The sequence below is a fragment of the Aythya fuligula genome, chromosome 2 (assembly GCF_009819795.1).
Source record: "Aythya fuligula isolate bAytFul2 chromosome 2, bAytFul2.pri, whole genome shotgun sequence".
Classification (NCBI taxonomy): Eukaryota; Metazoa; Chordata; class Aves; order Anseriformes; family Anatidae; genus Aythya; species Aythya fuligula.
In genome coordinates, this window is record NC_045560.1 from 120449058 (window position 1) to 120469019 (window position 19962).

Below are 19962 nucleotides of genomic sequence, written 5' to 3' on the forward strand. Positions count from 1 at the left end.
CAATTCTGTGATTCTAGCTTGAGCTTCTGACACACAGCACTGTGCGTAGCGAGGGGCTCACTCCGCAGAGTCCAGACCCCATTGCTCGACTGGCCCTCCTAGGGGCATGGCGGGCACTGGGCGTGGTAACTGGGCATGGAGCCGAAAACAGACAGACAGACAGACTGACTGACAGACAGACTGACAGAGGCAGCCCCCCCCCCCATCCCCACGGTAATAGCCCGGCGGGCGGGGCGCCCGTCGCCATGGCAGCCGTCCCTCCCTCCCTTCCTCCCTCCGTCCCTCCACAAGATGGCGGACGGCGGGGCAGCGCCCGCCCGGCCCGATGGGGACGTGGTGGCGGCGGCGGCGACCCCCGGTGTCCGCAGGGACCGGCAGCCCCGCAGCGGCCGCCCGCCCAGCGCTCGGGACCTGCAGGTGAGGATGGACGGCAGGGACGGGAGCCCCGGGAGCCCCGGTCCTTCCCCGGGGCGGAGCGCCCGGCCTCGCCCTGGCTGCCCGTGAGGGGAGCGGGCCGCTGCGAGGAGCCGGGACTCTGAGCGCGGGGAGGCTGTGCCCGGCTGTCGTCACTTTATTTACATTTTTATGCTTATTTCTGTTTGGGTCCGGCTGTGGGGTGAAGGAACGAGCTGCGGGTGGGCAGCTTGTGGTGGCGATCCCTGCAGAATGCTGGCAGCGCGCTGCAGGGGCTGCAGGGCTTCGCCTCAAGTTGTTTTGGCGCCCTGGTGTTTTTTTATTATTTAGCAGGGCTGTCCCCTCCCGCACACACATGGCAGTCTTCACAAACGTAGCTTAAGTTTAAGGGCGAGAGCTTTTCCTAGGTTCCCAAGACTTTTGAGAAAGCATGATCATAGATATAACTTAGTACTGGAGCTTAAATTCCTAACTGCAACTGCTTTTAGGAGTTTTTATTTATTTTACTTCCCAAGTAGCATCAAAACAATATGAAAGTTTGAAATCTTTTAGCAACAACTGTCTTTGAAAAGCAGGGAAACTTTTAGCAGTCAAAACTGCTCTTATTTAGTTACATGTAATTAACGAGGGATAATGCTTTCCTTTTTTTCCACAGTTACTATTTCAGATTTTCGTATGTTTCTTCAGAGACTAAGTTTGCTACAATAGGTTACAATTATAGTGTCCGAGTTGGTAGTTCATAGTTCCTAATATCCTCAGCTGACTGAGGCCAGCAGCATTTTGTGTAAATCCTTACTGATAACATCCTAAAAACCCAGCTGCCTTCCCAAATCCCAGCAGTGATCCACCGAGCTCAGTGCTTGGTTTGCCGTGGCACCGTAAGAGATGCAGTGTCAGGAAAGCACAGAAACCCAACCATCCCCTTCTGGGGCCCTCTCAGCATCCCCTGGTCCTTAGATTAGGAGTGATATGGGGTATATTTTTGCCTGTGTGTTCTTTTTAGTATCTGCTTATGGATTTGCTGTCTATGACTTCACTAATTTGCTTAATATACCTAGCAGATGCTTGCATCTTCAGATAGAGTAGAGGTCTTCAATGGTTTTCTTGTTCTTTCTTATCACCCAGTTTAATTTCCTTAGTGTGTCATTTCTTTTCCTCTGCTGAATATACATCACTGTAATGACTCACTGCAGATTTCCTGTGTTCATAGCAGTTTGTCCTGAAAGATGGACAGACGTTTTATTTTAATGTTTATTTTACATGAAGCAGTAGTGAAATTGTGGCCTACTACCTATTCTGGTATGTATGATAAAATGTTAACATCCTTTGTATAGCATGAAGAAAATGGTGTAGGGACAAAATTAAGGAAAATCTGAGAAACAAAGTGGAGTGTTATTCAGGACGAAAGTAAGCTTGCTAAAAATGGCACGTTAGATGTGCCTCCCACAACTTCCTAAAAAAGAACTCTCCAGTGATATGGCAGCATTTGGTGAGCTTTTGGGGAAAAGTGGTGTATTAAAAGTATTTACAATTATACCTTGAATTCAAGCCAGTCAGATCAGATTTGTATCTTAGTCCTAATACAAGGCTATTCAATTTGCATTTTTTTTTAAATCTCTTTGTGAAATGTATTTATTTCCCAATTTTATCAAAGGGATACCTAAGAGCTTTAGTTCAGTTCGTTAGCATTAAAGAGATGATGCTTACTATATATGCATTCATATACACTTGCAAATCTCTTGCGATCCTGATACAGGCTGATTATACCTAATGAAGCAGTGTGGACCGAATGACACCAGAGTATAAATTTGTTATGCTGGCATAAGCATATTGAATATCATGCATTTTTTTCATGAAGCTGAATTTTAGAGAAGAAGTTGGGAGTTCTCATGTTGATGTTTCTAATTTTCTGGCATTGTGTGTATTTAGCATTTTGGTCTTATTTCTGTTGCATTTGTAGTTCTAGAGTTGTTGACTTCTAAAAAGTGTCCTGTTTCCTACAGCTGGCCTTGGCAGAGTTATATGAAGATGAAGCTAAAAGGCAGGCACTGTGTCCTGACAAACCAACAACTACAAAGATGAACAGCTCAAAAGTATCACAGGGGTAAGGCATACCTTGTTCAGGAATGTATGTGTCAAGTTGGTACTGTGTTAGCTAAGAAAATGTTGTCGTCATACTTGCTTGGTCTGTACCTTGTATAACAAGTGATCTATAGCAATTCATAATTATGAGTTGTGAATCCCTGTAATAATGCATAGTTGGTGTCTTCTCAGATGTTTTTTTTTTTTTTTTTTTGTTTGTTTGCATCTGTCGTGGTTTAACCCGGCTGGCAGCTAAACACCACGCAGCCGTTCGCTCACCCTCCCCCCTCCCTCTCTGGGACGGGGGAGAGAAATGGAAAGTGAAGCGTGTGAGTTGAGGTAAAGACAGTTTAATAAGACAGGAAAATAATAATAATAATAATAATAATACAATGATGATAATAGTACTACTACTAATAATATGTACAAACAAGTGATGCACAATGCAATTGCTCACCACCCGCTGACCGATGCCCAGCCTAACCCCGAGCAGTCCGGCCCCCTCCCCCCGGCTAGCCACCCCTAGATATTGTTTAGCATGACGTCAGATGGTATGGAATACCCCTTTGGCTAGTTTGGGTCGTCTGTCCCCTCCCAGCTCTTACTGCACCCCCAGCCTGCCTGTTGGCAGGACAGAGCAAAAGGCTGAGGTGTCCTTGGCTTGGTATAAGCACTGCTCTGCAACAATTAAAACATCGGGGTGTTATCAGCACTCTTCTCATCCTAAGCCAAAACACAGCATTCCACCAGCTACTAGGAAGAAAATTAATTCTGTTCTAACTGAAACCAGGACTTTTTGGGAACCGTTGTGTTATATGTTGTTCCACAGCCCTTTAAACCCACTTCAGATAAGATAAGAGTAGATGCTGTAAATGAAATGCAGCGTTGCTTTTTCACACAGATAGAACTTGGATACTTGCAGTGTCAGGAAAATACTGCAGTTCTTCGCTTCTTCAGAATTCAGCAAATCAGTAGTTTTTGTGAAACTTGACATGTGAGCTGCTTTGAGTGTTGTACTAGGGTCAGTACTATTTAAGTAACTAACCCGGTAAGGCAAATATTAGTTTGACAAATGAGTAGTAGGCTCATAGGAAATGAGAGAAATAAGCGTGGTTTCATAATAAACTTGTCAACTTGTCAGTTGTCAGTGGATGGAAGGGAAGATGTTTCTGTGTATAAAGCCAAGTTTTGATGGCCTGCAGCATTTGCAGTTCATGTGGCATTTGAAGATTCAATATAATTTTAAAAATTTATAAAGAAACCTTGCCAGTTCTTAATTAATTGTTATTTAAATTGCTTCTAAAGAAGAGAAGTCTTTAAGTCATTACTGTCAGCGAGACAATAACAAGTATTGTATTTGGCTTGTCTTTCATTCACTGCTGCCAATATGAATCTCTGTTTTAAAAGAGGTTAAATGGCAGACTTAGTCACCAGAGCCATGCCTCGAGTGTAGAAATGCAGATCTTTAAGAAGAGGGATTTTAGCATAGGATGTGACATTTGTAAAATAATAGTTTGTGGTTTTTTGGGTACAATCAGCTACACAGAACAGAGTTTATAAACAAATGAAACAAACAGCTCCGCTTACCAGTATGTGTCATGAAGTTACAGCTTCCTATTCCAGCTGAAGGAAAAGCTGCAATATGGTGTCTCAAATACTTGGTGTGATAGCTGTTGGCAAACACTTGCTCTTTGTTGGCAATCATGCTGGAAGCTGTCTGAGAAAGAAGAGATGGCTGCTCTTTGCATGGTATCCACAATGAGACTTTCATTTTATTTTAGTTGACTTTAGTTTGCTCTCAAATGAGCAACGTATTAATTGCAAGGAAACATAGTGCTGCTCTTGAAGTCATCAACTCATCTTCCACAACTGCAGGTATAGAGGATGGAGCAAATGCCATCATGTTATGTGAGCTCCAGCACCTTCACCAAGCCTAGGACACCTGGCACAAAAACACGAGCCCTGCAACGCATCAAAGGAAGAAGACTGAAATGGTTAAGAGTAGAAGAGTGATATAATAAGAGAGATAAGAGTTCCCATGGCCTAAGTTCATAATAATACATTTTTTTTTCTGAGAAAATAGACGAAGCATATCCTCCACTGAGCTAATCAGTTAATTAAACTCATTACATTGTTTTATCAGCACCAATACTATAAAAAGAGATGGTGTGCTCCACTATGCTTTGATTTGAAAGGTATAGTAGTCAAACAGATGGTGGTTTGCTAGTTTAAACTTATGCAGTTACTCATGTAGCAGACTACGTATGTTTTATCATACCTGTGAGTTTGGCTGCCTCACATAGATCTTGCGTGGATGAGTTTTATCATAAAACACTACAGGGTAAGGGCGTAGAGCTTTACAGCCGTTCCTGGCGTTTTGCAGGTGTAACCTAGTTTGTCTAGCAGTAGCTTATCAATTGGTCCCTGTTGTAAGACAGAACTTGATTTCTGTTTGATCATCTTCTGAAAGTCTTTGCAATGTTGCCAGTTCTTAATTAATTCAATGTGTTTTTTAAATCATGTAAAATGGAAATGAGGGCTACTTTGTTTTAGCTTCCAGGATACTTGTGGATAGGGACTCCAGGACATCAAAGAATAGCACAGATGACTTCACTCAGCAACTTATATCTTGACAAAATCAGCTAAAATGCTGTGGAAAGAATTTGAAGTGTAATTAATAGTGGTAGGCAGAATTCTCCAGTAGCTGTTCAGCTTGCATATTACTTTTGTTTTTCTGCTGGGCCATCAGAGACAGAAGCGCAATTCCACTTCTGGCTTGTTCAGTGTTAAGCATCTGTGGCTGTGTACTTCAGATGGAAAAGTATAGTGAGAAGAAGAAAAACCATTGTCAGGGTGGATCTTCTGGGGGATTTTGTCTACTTTAAAAACTAAATCTTTTAAAAAAAAAAAAAAAAGAAAGAAAGAAGAAAAAGAATTGATGTTCTTAGTTTTTGAAAAAATAACTGGTTTCTGAAGTTAGATGTGAAGTACTTCCTACTTCTGATAATCTGTAAAGTGTGTGTACCAGTCACCCTCAAACGTTTCCTTTCATTTTCTTGGCAGTCTTAAAATTGATTCTTTCAGAAGTTTGAGAAAACCCGAGAGAAGCATGAGCGATGACAAAGAAAACCAAAGGTATTTGAAAAACAAAACATTCATTTAACAGTTGTGAAAGTAAACATTTTATCTGACATTTATACATTGTTCCATCTTGTTTTTCAAAATGCACGTAAGCTAAGTTACTAGCAAAGAGCTAGTAACTACAGAGATGATGACATACTAGAGTGTTAGCTGTATACTGCTGTAGTAAAATTACATTTAGCAGATTCTGGGTGTTGTCATCTAGGACCAATTTGTACCTGTACATGCCTTGGATGATACATGGCTGTATGAATGTTAAGGTTGTAACTTATGCTTGGACTCAAAAATTTTTTTGCCTTTTTTTTAAACATCCTGAATTGTTCTGTGTACCCATTACGCAAATATTTGAGTACTTTTCTTTCCTGAATACAAACCTGGATGAGAATTGTCATTTTATCTACTTTCCAATAAAAAAATCTTTAAAATCTAATAAAGATTTCTGAATATAAATGGCAATTGGAATAAAAATACCAAGGAGAGATGACACCAAGAGACTGCCAGTTATGTGACACTGTAAAAATAGTATGATTGTACATCGCCTGCTGTTATTGGGTAACTATGAAAAATGATTGAATCAACTGTATTTTGAAGTCATTGGCTTGAGAGACAATTTCACATGGATTAATTGATTTACCTTGCCCAAAGTGGTTACATGAAAAAGTTAAGAAAAACATAAAGCACTCATTTTAGTAGCTTTTAAAGCTCTTTGTGATCAAGGATGAAAGAGACTCGCAGGTTTGCCAGGTTTTGTACTTACATACAGATTTTTTTTCTTTTTATCTATAGTAGCTATTTCATTGTTATTTCGGGATTTATAGCACCTTCCTCATTGATTCTTGATAACTCACAATTCGTGATCTTCATAATCAAGAGCTGGAACGATTTATCTTCAAGAGCTGGAAAAGGTGCCATGTCGAAGAAAAAAATCACAGTTTAGCTTTCACAGCGGTGTCTGCAGACATAAAAATGCACTGGAAATTTGGTCAAAGTTATTAAAAACTTTACATTTTTGATATCGATAGGAATGGAAGCATGCTCGATCTTTACAGTAAAAGGTCAATTTTTTGGTACTGTTCAGGCTTTGTAACAATAATTTTACGCTCATTTTGCCAGAGTAGCGTTAATTGCGAATCAGAGTTCTAACCAGCCAAGGGACAGACCCATGCACATGACACCCCTGAGGAAATCAGTTTTTACAGGAGCAGTCAGCATCCACATAAAATCGTGTTTAAAATCAAGTCTGCATCAGGGTTATGTTCACTTAAGCATATGATTTTTGGCCCAAATCTCTGGGGTCAGTTCTGGAAGGCATCTCATTAGTTTTGCTAGCCTAATGTCTGTAGAGCAGTGCTGCTTTGATTGCTCTAAAACTCAGAACCAAGTGGAACGCTTCTGTGATCAGAATGGCAAGGTTTTGTGCCAAATTTGGCTCTTTGTCCATTAATTTATTTTATTTTAATTGGAAGGAGGAAGTGACACTTGTCATTTTAAAGCATTGTTGCTTATGAACATTACTATTCTAAAGATTTTATTCAGGTGACTCCGAATACAGAGGATTACAGATTTCTGGGGCTTCTAATAACCCGAGTAAAATTGTTGCTGAACTCTTCAAAGAAGCAAAAGAACATGGGGCTGTACCATTAGATGAAGCCTCAAGATCGTCTGGTGACTTCAATAAAGCTAAGGTAAAAGTCAAAAGGTATTTTAGTCTCTGTTTACATCAGGCTCTTTGAAACTCATCTAAATCACATGAGAGCAAATAAGCCTTTCTGTGGTTTGCATGTAGCATAGGATTTGATACAGGTGTGTATTATCTGTGCTCAGTAGCTTCCTCTAGAAAATCAAGTGCTGGGGAACCACAATTTCAGGAGGAATTATTAGAAATCAACCTAAACTGGGATTACCTGCTTTATTTCTAAATAAAAAAAAAAAATCACCTGCAATTGCATCCCAATCAAAATCTTTTATCTGTTGAATTGCTAATATTTGAAAAAGTATACAGACTAGAATCTCAAATAATTGTATAAAAACTGTTTAAACTTTTTACAATTACTACGTAAAATTTTTCACTTTGAAAGTATGCAAGTTAGAACAGTGTGTTTGCCTTTAACCATGGAAGCATGATGTCTTTATTTGCACCTTTGTAAGTATCTTAATAAACTGTTTCAGATATTTATTGCAATAAGCTTTTCTTTGTATTTTTTTCAGTCATTTTCTGGTGGTGGTTATAGATTGGGTGACTCATCACAAAAGCACTCTGAATACATATATGGAGAAAATCAAGATGTAAGTACAATTCTGAATAGCTGGTAACAGTGTCTCCAACAGATGTCATCTTTACGATGTTTACAGCTTGAAATGCTAGTGTTACTGTAATTGTCTGTAAGGAAAGACAAATACCTAAATATTAGAAATATGTTCACTAGAAATTAAGCAAAAGCATCCACATTGGAAAAATATTCAGGGGATACCGTTAGGGCCTGCATTATGGTTTTGCTGGGCAAGAGGGTTGGATGATCAGATCCAGCCTTCTCCATGTCTGTTGTTAACAGTTCTTCCTTCTCATTTATCAGAGGAGGACGAACACTTTGCTTGGCTTTTTCTGGCCTTTGTACCTACAGAATCCCTTCTTGTTACTCTTTGCATCCCTTACCAAGCTCACTTTCATCTGTGCCTTGGCTTTCCTGATCTCCTCTGTGTACTCTTCTGAGGCCACGCAGCCCTGCTTCCACTGCAAAACTAAACTGTGAACTTGGGCTGAACTTGGGGGAATTCTGATCTCCTGATCTGAGTTGCGAAGCAGAGGTTAGAATGACAAACTTCATTTGATGTAGAGAAGAGATGTGACAGCTATTAAGGCCTGTAGGCGTTCACAGAATTGATTTGGATTAATTAAAATCCCTCAGCAATTAGTGGCTTCTCTTTAATTATTTCTTGCCATATACCAGTAACTGTCACTTGTAATACATGTAAATATCTGACACCTGAATATTACCGTGTTTGGTATAGAAAGAAAATAAGAAAAAGAAATCAAAAAAGTCCCTTCCTGTAGTTCAGAATTCAGAAAAGAATTTCAGAATTTAGAAAATTTCAGGATTTAGAAAATCATCTGGATGTTAAACGATGCCCCAGCTTTGTTTAGCAGCAGCTACCTTTTTGTTAACGTTAGGGCTATACAGATCATTGCACTGGGGTTGCTTGTGGCAAAGCCAGGCGAATGAAGGGAATCAGTGAAGGACAATGTCCACTGCCATTGCCTCATCTACCAGGCCAGTCATCTCATTATGGAAGGTTATCACTTGGTCAAACATGCCTTCCCCTTGGTGAATGTATGACAACTACTCGTGGCTTTCATGTGCCTGGGGAGTGGTTTCCAGGATTAGCTGCTCTGTTCCCTTCCCAGGGACTGAAGGATGAGGCTGACTGGCTATTCATCCAGTTTGGCTGGCAAACTTGTTTTGTATATTAAATAGGCTTTTACCAAAGACTTCCCCCTCCCCCCCCCAGGTGTATCCTAACTATTACAGACATGCTTGAACTCTATTCAAATGTTCCACGTTGTGTCTACTGAGCAGCTGAAAGTGGGTTTAAGCACAGTGGCAATTCTGTGAATGTCACCCTTTGCTTTCTTATGATAAAATGCACAGAAACAAAATTAATCAGAAATATCAAAAACAGTTGTTTTAGCACCTCTGAAGCATTTTCTTTTTGTTAATGGAAATTAATTTTCTCTTGTCATGATCCAGCTTCAAAACAGTCTTTTTAGTTTTGAAGCTAACCTGAGGCGTAATTATTTCAGAGAACAGATCATAATCTGAAATAATCATGTTCTTCCTTAACAGTAACACTCTGTTCATTGTCTTTTTATAAGGTCTTCTCTTTGCAAATTATTTTCAGTGTGGTGGGGAATACAGGGTTCTCCTTTTATTGTGGACTGTAATTAGAGGAGAAGACTCTAGTCAGAGACAGGCTCCCCACCCAGACTGTGAAAGTGCTGGTTTCACTACCTGGGAAAGAGAGTGGGGGGGGGAAAAAAGGAAAAGTTGTTCACCATCTTTGCAGTCATCTTTTGCACGCTTCCATGTGGGTGGCTGAGATTCACTAAAACATTCTGTTGCACAAATGATAAATCGCTGGTTTTGTAAATCCTCTCTGTGCAGGTAACTTAAATCTTCTCATCTTACTGCTTCTTGCTTCTTCACCCTACTTGACACAATTTCTGAGTCTGCTCTGACTCAAGATTGAAAGTGGGAAAAATAGGATCATCTTTTCTTTCAAATTCCTCCTCAATTTCTTCCTTATCCAATTTAAACGCATCCTAGCTGATAATATGAGGGTATTGGAGGCATCAAAAGCTTTTATTTGCCAGCTTTTCAGTCTGAACATGATTTTTGGCTTTCTTGTCCATGTGTCTTAGATGTGTTTTAAATTCTTTCACTTAGCCATAAAAAAAATGAAGTTTGTTAATCCTGTTAATCCTGTAACAAAACAAAAATTAAGAGGTCAAACTGAAAGACAGTGTAGTCCAGCTTTTTGTGCTTGCAAGCCAGCAGAAGTGGTATGTTGGGTCAGGGAAACGATCCATGTTAAAAAGTAATCTTTTATTCTTTTTCTCCTTTTCCTGCCACCAGATTTATTTTATTTGGGATCAAATCAGTGTGTGTTTTTGAGAACTTGCCTTCCTGTGAGGGAAAGGTAGATGAGAGCATTTTTTCTTTCCTCTCACTTAAAAGGCTAGAAGTGAGGGAGAGGTTAAATTATGAAGTCCTCTACACTTCGCCATTCATATGAACAGCTAGAGTGAGTATTAAGTTCATCAAGTAACAGAAACGAGAGAGTAAAGGATGTGGTTTAGGCTGTGGGCTTCTCTCATGGCACACCAGGAGCTGATGTCTTTTACCCTCTTAAGTAATGGCCAGCTGTGTGGAGCCGGAAGCGTGTTGCAGTGGGGTTACCATAACTGTGGGCAGGGCTCATTTTTCTAAGGGAAGGTCAGTTTTAGTGGCTGGGGAAGTGTAGGCATGCTGGACTGGAAGGCATTAGTTGCAGGGAAGAGAGGTGCAGGCTCTGAAGGTTGCAGTGCCTCCAGGGGAAGGTTTTGGCTGGAAGTACATCACAGGATGCTCAGGATTTGGACAGACTGGAGCTAGTATCAACTTCATTGCAGCTCAGTGTGCAGCAGTTTGAGGAAGTAATAGTTTTAGCTCTAACTGGTATATCAGCAATATTTTGGAAATTAATGCATTTATTTCTTATCAGCAAGGAGTGTTTACTGCTTTTAAAAGTAGTTGAAACACTGAAATTCACAATAAAGTTACTGTTTGTTGTCTGTATGTCATGGGTGACAGATTAAGAGATGCTTTTTCTTCAAGTATAAAAGGGATCTTGGAGTAAATAATAGTCTGTAAATACTGTTTGCTTTTTAAAGTATGTAATGGTTACAGTGCATTCAAATTAGTTACAATGCAGTGCTCTGTTCCTCTTGTCATTTGCATTTTTGTTTGTGTTCTGCCACAAAATCTGTTAAATATAGATCAAAAATTCTACAGCAGTAATCTGTATGAAACTAAAATACCTTATTTGTGTATCTTCCCTTCTATTTTCACCATTTTCTTCTCAGGTTCAAGTTTTGCTGAAACTATGGAGGAATGGCTTCAGTTTAGATGATGGAGAGTTGAGGTCATACTCAGACCCAACAAATGCTCAGTTTCTTGAGTCTGTTAAAAGAGGGTAAGTTAAAATAACAATTCTGTTGAGGCGTGTCCTTCAAGTGAAGAAAAATGCTTTCTCCAAATAGTTGTAATCATCAGAAGGTCAAGGCTTCTTCTCAGCTTGCACCCATAAAATATGTTCTGTATTTGTCATCAGATGCATGGGACACTTAAAAATTGGAATATTTTGTTTTCTTGTGTTTTAACTCTGAATGTTATTATAGATGGCTATTAGTTTCTTGTGTTTTGTTAGCATATTCTAGGTTTTGACTGTCAATTGACTGCTTTTTTCTTCATTTTAGTCTTTAATTTTATCTGTTACTTTGGGATGAAATCAATTCATGAAATAATTGAACATCTGTAACTTTTAAAATGAGCATGTTAATAGTGTCAACTCATACTGTGTAAGATTCCTGTGTAATTTTGCCCTATGGTACACAGCATAATTGGGAAACTTATTTTTGTATTAAGGGAAATTCCTGTGGAATTGCAACGACTTGTTCATGGTGGCCAGGTTAATTTGGATATGGAAGACCACCAAGAACAGGAATATGTGAAGCCGAGACTGCGATTCAAAGCTTTCAGTGGAGAAGGACAAAAACTTGGAAGGTAAAAATCACTGAATTTTCTGTTCTGTATCTATATGTCATTCTAAGAGCTGGATTTAATCAATTTGGAGTCTTTTGAAGAACTAATCAGATGACAAAAGCAATATACAATTTTGTGCCACCTTGATTTCAAGGTCCCAGGCCTGATTTTATAGAGTCACCAGTAATCATGGAAGTTTATATATAATAAAAGGTAAGCCTTAGTTCTGTGTTCTGAACCTTCTCATAGATCTGCTAGATGCTTCGTGCTTTATTGTGAATGAGATTCCTCTGCCTCTTCTTGCATATAATTTTGCTTACTTCAACCATGTTTAAAACTGGAGCAAGGGAAGTTGGAAGGTAATAAGTACCATACAAATTTCATGAGAAAATCTCCTTACAAGGTATAGAAAACGAGTCTGTTAGCTTAAGGAAGAGAATTAATTCCATAGAATAATTTTAGTCTTTTAATTTGACCCAAAATAAATAAGCAGTAAATTATATCAAAATCTCTCAACTCTTACCACTGGGATTTGTGTAAAACTTCAAACGATACTGCAAAAGTCTACAGTAGGAATTCTTTTTTAAAAGAAAGCATCTAGAGAAATTTTACATGCTCCCCTAGATTAAATATTACTGCAAGTCTGCACTGTGGGAGGGGAAGGACTCATCCTCTAACACGGAACTGGAGCCCTGACTTCCCCCAGTTCTAGTGTAATGTCCAACTATAAGATAAAAATTCATACATGTAGTAGAAAACCTGAAATGTAACGACTTAAAGATGTTATATCTGGTTCTGTTTCATTTCCTGTTGTGCTGATGAATTCTGTTATTGAATGGCTCAGTCTGCTTTGTCCCAATGTGCATAATCTACTATTACAGCAATTTAAGCTGAATAGAAACAGTAACGTGACCTCAACTCTGCCAATCATCAACTTTTTTACATAGCAATTACAGGTTTTATAGTATCTTTTCTTATTGACTGGATATGAGCTGGTGAATTGTGCATACTGCTAGGTTTCTATTCACAACTGTATCTATTTGTGTAATATGTTTGTTTGCTGAAAAAGGTAATAATGGTAAGCTATTGCAAGTAATTTAATGCAATAAATGCTGCTTAGCAGTTTCCAACCTGAATTTTCCTTTTTTAAAGATCAGGACACGTGCTGTTATATTAATACGTAATGCAATATAATGGTATGTGATTATTTTTTTAATTTATTCCATGAAGTATGAGAGGTAAATCTTATTATCAAATTGATTTCATGCCCTGTATGCATAAACAAAGGTGTTTCAGTTTGTACCTGCTCACCTATTTTATATCTTGCAAACGTAAGGATCTGCACAGTTACAAGAAAATATATGTAAAATTTGTCAATCATTGAAAAGAAACTGCAAAAGCATTATTTGTCCTTTTTTTTTTTTTTTTTTTGAATTAAAAAAAAAACAGATCTCTACTTGGATCAGATTCAGTTCTGGTTTGCCTCCATTACTAACATCTGTTTATCTGTTTTTTCTCCCCTAGCCTTACACCTGAAATAGTCAGCACACCTTCTTCCCCAGAGGAGGAGGAGAAATCTATTCTTAATGCACCTGTTCTGATTGATGATTCCATGCCAGCAACTAAAATTCAAATTAGATTAGCAGATGGTAGCCGATTAATACAAAGATTTAATCAAACGCACAGGTAAATTGATTTTGCATCGATGCAGGTAACCATAACTATTTTGATAAGTTTGTCATTAAATGAATGCCAACAAGGCATCAAAAAGGGAAAATACAGTTCCACTGAAATGTCACAGCTGTGTCATTTTCGTAGTCAGAGATGCACTGATAAATTGACTATCAGAGCAAAGCGGTAATTGAAAACACAAGATACTCAGTAAGTGCAAAGCCACAAACTTTCCTGACTAGTGACAGGGAAGAGACAGTGCCAATCATAATTGCTGTCTGTTTAGGTATGAGATTCCTGTACTGCTCCCAGGGCAACCCCAAAGTGAGGATATTACTCAAACATCTCTTGAGTACAGACAGGCACAGAGCATAACCCACCTTCTAGGAAGCCTGTTCCATTGTTTGACCACTCTCATGGTAAAGAACTTTTTCCTGATATCCTGTCTGAATCTCCCCTGGCACAGCTTTTGTGCCATTCCTGTGCATCCTGTCATGGGTTACCAAGGAGAAGAGACCAGCACCTCCCTCTCCACTCTCCTCAGGAAGGTGTAGAAAGCAATGAGATCGCCTCTTGGCCTCCTTTTCTCCAGACTAGACAAACCAAGTGTCCCCATCCTCTCCTCATAGGACATGCTTTCCAACTCTTTTACCAGCTTTGTTGCCCTCCTCTAGTTGCTTTTAAGAACCTTAACATCCTTTTTTTATTATGGAGACCGGATCTGCACACAATATTCAAGGTGAGGTTGCAGTAACACTAAATGTAGTGCAAGAATCACCTCTTTTGACTGGCTGGTTGTGCTGTGTTTAATGCACCCCAAAATTCAGTTTGCCCTCTTGGCTGCCAGGGCACACTGCTGGCTTGTGTTGAGTCTGCTGTTGACCAGCACCCCCAGGTCCCTTTGTGCTGAGCTGCTCTCCAGCCTCTTGTCTCCATGCCTGTAGCTGTTTCTGGCATTGCTCCATCCCAGGTGCAGAACCCGGCATCTCCCTTTGTTGAGCTTCAGGCTGTTGTTGATCACCCACTGCTCTAATCTATCTAGATCCTTCTGCAAGGCCTATCCTCTCTCCAGGGAGTCAGCAGCACTTCACAGTTTAGTCTCATTGGCAAACTTGCTGAGGATGCACTTCTCTCCTACATCCAGATCATTGATAAAAGTGAACAGAACTGGCCCTAGTGTTGAGACGTGGGGAACGCCACTGGTGATCTTCCGCCAGCCAGATGGAACCCCACTTGCTTACAACCCTTTGAGCTCTGCTGTCAAGCCAGTACATCATCCAGCATAGTGTGAATCCGTTTATCTCACAGCTGGACAATATGTCTAGAAGCATTCTGTGAGGGACAGTATCAAAAGCTTTAGTGAAATACAAAATACATCTGCTGACTTCTCTTCATCCACCAAGTGGGTGAACTTATCGTAGAAGGAGATCAAATTATGAAGGCAGAACTTTCCCTTGATTGTGGAATCATAGAACTGTTGAGGTTGGAAAAGACCTCCAAGGACATCAGGCCCAACCATTAACCTAGCACTGCCGAGTCTACCACTTAACCATGTCCCTGAGCACCACATCAACCTTTTAAATACCTCCAGGGATGATGACTGAAGTACTTCCCTGGGAAGACAGTTCCAATGCCTCACAACCCTCTCAGCGAATAAATTTCTCCTAATATTCAACCTAAAGATCCCTTAGCACAACTTGAGGCCATTTCTTCTTTTCCTATCACTTCTTGCTTGAGAGGAGAGACTGAACCCCACTCTGCTGAAACCTCCTTTGAGGTAGATGTAGAGAGGAACCCCTATTCCTATGCCTGGTAGTTACTTCATTCTTTGAGTGCTTTTCAGTATCCCCCAGGTCAATCTCCATAACTTTTCCAGGACTGAGGTTAGAGTAACAGGTCTGTAGTTTCCTTTGTCTTCTCTCATTTTCTTGTTTTTAGTAGTTGTGTATAACATTGGTTAGTTTCCAGTCAGCAGGAACTTCCCCTGACTCCCACGACCTTTGGTAAATTGTTGAGAGGAGACCAGCCGTAACATTCGCTAATTCCTTCAGCACTGTGGGGGTGAATCCCATATGGCCCCATGAACTTAGAAACATTGATCTGATTCAGCTATTTCCTTGCAATTCTGGTGACCACAGATGGAAAGCCATGGTCCTTCAACTCAAGTCCATACAGCTCAAAAGCTGTTGTTACTATTAAATACTGAGGCAAAAAAGGCATTAAATGCCTCTGCCTTTTTCTCCTCCTTACTTGTTAGGTGACCACCTGCTGCAATCAACTTAGTAGTCTGTTAATTATAGCTTGCCATCAGTTTTGTTGACATTGCTGGGGCATTGCAAATGGTGTTGGCCAACCCCAGTTATTTACCCAAGAGGTTGTGTTAGTGCAAGGTTCTGCAAAGCGCTGTTTTGCACTTGCTGTTCTGCATGGCTGAGAGAACTTTGGGCAGAGGGCAGAGATTTGGGCAGTCATTCCACTCGCACTTCACAGCAAGCAAGGTTCAAGTCAGCCCCACTCCAAAGTCTGCACCATCATGTTAGGACACAGCTGAAACTGAGCTTGAGTCCCTTAGTGTGCTCTTAGTGTGGACCCAGTTCCATGCTGACACTGTTTATGGCTTTGAAAGTTGCCCTGCTTTCTTTTTCCACTTCTGGCTCAGGATAAGGGCAGAAGTAATGTGCAAACTTCTTCACCTGACAAAATACACAGACCACAGTAAGACAATTTTAGCTGAGATGCCAATAAGGAAGATGATGCAGCAATAATCTTTCAGCAGTAGTAGACCTGGTAGTACAGGCCCAGACCCTTCCTTCCCAGCAAGAAATGACTTGGATAGACAGTGTGGCTCCTAGGAGCCCTCTAGCCATGATGTTTTCTTTTGTGTACATGAAAGAGTAGAGGTGGTAGATTCCCAGTGAGGTCTGTAATCATGGGTGGGTTGACAGAATTTATTTTTATTTAAATTTTTATTTAATCATTGCTGTCTTTCTCATGGGTGTAGATCTTCTTAGTTATCCTTGCAGATGCGTGATTAAAATCAGGTACTAAAGAGCACTGCTTGGCTCATAAACCTTGAAGACAGAAAACTGAAGTCCCTGTTTATTTGGTTGCAGTAAATCTATCTGCATATTAGTTCAATAGATCTTCAAAGATTTGACTCAGTTTACTGTGTTGAGAGAAACCTCTCAAGTTTGTTTTTTATCTCTAAAATCCTACTTTTCATCTATGTCTTATAAAGCTGTTATTTTTGTTATACTGTGACTGGTGGTTTTATGAACTATTGTTCACTACTTGAATGCTAAGTGAAAGCAGGGGAAACCTATTTACAATCTAAGCACATTAATAATTCCCCTCTGCTTTCTTATCACTTTATATTGTAAGATTTCTCTTTTCAATAATACTTTAGCACTTTTGGTATATGCTAAGGATTTTGGGATACGTATAAGGATTTTTTGACAGCTGGTATTGACATTGCTTGATGTTCTATATTAAATATCAGTTTATAACATAAATATCAGTTTATAATATATTCCTATGTTAAAACTTTTTCTGTTATTTGGAAAAAAAACAAGCAACATTGATTTTAATGCTTCACGTTTTGTATGAAAGAAACAAAAAAATATATAGGCTACAACTATTGGCCATCTGGATCAAATGGAAATGTAAAATCAATAGGATATATTGGGTGGATTATGTTGAAATAGAACCATACACAGTTTTCATGTCCATATCATTTCTACAGGATTAAGGATATTCGAGATTTCATTATCCAGTCCCGTCCAGCATTTGCAACAACTGATTTTGTTCTCGTGACTACCTTTCCAAATAAAGAGCTAACAGATGAAAGCCTGACACTACAAGAAGCAGATATACTCAACACTGTGATTCTTCAGCAATTAAAGTAATCTTACAGCTGTTGGTAAAATACAGGGCATGTGCTGTATTGTCATACAATGTTTCCAACATATGGAAAAAAAAAATAAAATGAAGTGTCTTTATTCCCCCACTTCCACAGTTCAGATTTTTGGGTTTCATGTCTTCCAGCTGTAGCATATATTAACTTTTTTATTTTACTTTCTCAACATTGTTCAACCCTTTTTCATTGTTAAAATTAAGCTTCCCTGTGTTTGTGTGTTTGAAACCATGTCATGCACTAAATGTGAGCTATCACTTTCACTATTTAGTGTTGTTTTTTTTTTTGTCGGGGGAGAGAAGCATTTTTCTCAAGGGGGCTGTGACTTTCATACAGTTGGTAAGATTTGCACTATGGAAATGTTTTATGCTGCATTGACAAACAGCCATTTGAAAACCTAGCCTGCAGGTTATGTTTACCTTCCAAACTGTATTAATATTAAAGTGTTCTGTTTAATAGTTTGACAGATAATTAATGACCTATTATAATTTTTGTATATTCTGTTTGTAGTGTTTCATGGTGTAGTATAATTATTTATATTCTTGTTTCTATGTAAATATCCCTATATAATTGCTGATGTGAATCAGTATCAGGAGATGCAAAGCTCAGCTTTTGCAGACTGTATAATAGACTGTTCTTATTTGTATTATAGTTCTACTTGTGGTGAAAATTATTATGCATTTCTTTCTTCTTGAAGTTAGAGAAACAGGAGAGACCACTGTCATCTGAAGAAAGGCTGTGATTTAGAGTTCATGGGAGTAGGTAGACCTGTGGTCACCTTGAGCTTGAATATGCAGTTGAACCCTGTGCAATTAACATGATTCTTCACATGAACCATTGCTTAAAAAAAGCCAAACAAAAACACCAAGGTGCACAGACACAGAACTTGTTTATGCAGTCACGTGCGTGCACAGAAGTAGGCATATTAACTGGTTATGTATTTTTGACCTGAATGTCAGGTCTTTATTTGGAGTTTTGGCCAAAGGCTTTTTGTAATACTCAGTGGGGATTTGCTCTTGCAATTTCCATTATACTGATTTGGAGGCTGTATAATTAAACCCCTTAATCTTGGAAATCATATATTTTTTCAATTAACTTGGCCCTACACAGCAGTACGCAAGTAGAAATCTTACTTTGTGTGCAGACTGGCTGATGTGCTTTAATATTTTGTGGATTTATAATATGGATTTATAATATTTGTGGCTTTATATCAGATGAGTGGATCGTACTCTGAAGGAGGGTAAATGGGCTGTATACTTTGTGCCAATATCTGTAATAAAAATACTGTTTTCACTGATTATTTTATCTTGAAAACGTCAACACTTATTTATGCTTAGCTTATCATTGGTCAGTATATTTGATTAATCTTATTTTTTTTACCTCAAAATCGATGTTTGAGTAAATTTTAAATGTGCTATTGTATTTGAAGTCATTTGTTTTGTAATCTGAATATCTGCATGATTTAATCATAAATCATTTAATGTGCAAGTAATTAAAGTTTTAAGCTAAAAAGACCATAGACGATTTTTTTCTTCCTAATTTATGTTGTGATGAAGTGATTTTGTTGTGTGCCAGAATAAAAATAGTTAGAACTAAGCAGAAAGGAATGGACACATCCTATACATATATTTTATATACTCATATTCTCTATATAAGTGTGAGGTCAAAGTCAATGTTGTAAAATCAATCTTGGGCAATGTGTGATTTGGGCATAATTCAGAATATAGGTCCAGTTATATTGCTTATTACTTCCAAAAACTGAAATTAATTAAACACTGATGCATGAAGGATATTGGTTAACTAAATGTTCTCTTATTCCTCTTATGCCAAGAAACACAGCTTCATGATATGATGTTTGTTTCAAGTAGCTGGTGCATTTTAAAGATCAGTAGCTGCTGAAGGTAACTGAGGGTCCCCGTAGCTGAGATTATTTTGTCAGGCACTAGGGATGTGTAGTGGTGCTTGTGTTTAAATATTTCACTGCTTTGTGAAGTACTTTAAAACCTCTAGAATCTTTTGCATACTTTCATAACTGTATGCCCTGCCTTTTGCTAATGTTAAATTCTCACTCTTGAAGCTAACAGCTTGGCATTTTTGACACAAAAGAGCTCTCAGAGTGAAAGACCTATGTGAACATGTAGCTAAGACTGACTACAAGGAAGAAGGGAGTCTGAAACGTGGAGAAGGAACGTGGTAGATGATCTTTCTCAGAACAAGGTTACTGAGCTTCTTGGAAATTCCTTTTAGCTTCCATGAAATACAGGTGATAATGCTATCACTTATTCTTCTAAGCAGCTTGTGAAAGGTTCGGGCTTGAACTCTGCTTGTCTTTCACAGAAATCGTTTATCACAGAAGACCCAAATAATCCGAAAGTAAATGTTTTCTCTTTAAAATCTCTCTGGACCTGAATACTTGTGCTTTTTTTGGACACCACTCCCATT

At 39.0% G+C, this 19962-nt stretch overlaps 1 protein-coding gene across 1 annotated transcript; it reads left to right on the plus strand.

The window, feature by feature from the left end:
• Positions 1–288: 288 nt before the first annotated feature.
• Positions 289–19059, plus strand: UBXN2B (UBX domain protein 2B). Its single transcript, XM_032183033.1, has 9 exons — positions 289–417; positions 2418–2518; positions 5560–5631; positions 7163–7322; positions 7846–7923; positions 11258–11367; positions 11820–11957; positions 13461–13622; positions 17350–19059. The coding sequence occupies exons 1-9, from the start codon at positions 292–294 to the stop codon at positions 17510–17512; spliced, it is 1110 nt and encodes a 369-aa protein (XP_032038924.1). The 5' UTR covers positions 289–291; the 3' UTR covers positions 17513–19059.
• The last annotated feature ends 903 nt before the right edge of the window (positions 19060–19962 follow it).

Bases quoted from the DNA above. Each gene is read 5' to 3' on its own strand.
- UBXN2B (XM_032183033.1), top strand. From the start codon at position 292: ATGGCGGACGGCGGGGCAGCGCCCGCCCGGCCCGATGGGGACGTGGTG. The intron at 11,958-13,460 runs GTAAAAATCACT...TTTCTCCCCTAG, and splicing joins GAAGGACAAAAACTTGGAAG to CCTTACACCTGAAATAGTCA. The intron at 13,623-17,349 runs GTAAATTGATTT...TCATTTCTACAG, and splicing joins AGATTTAATCAAACGCACAG to GATTAAGGATATTCGAGATT.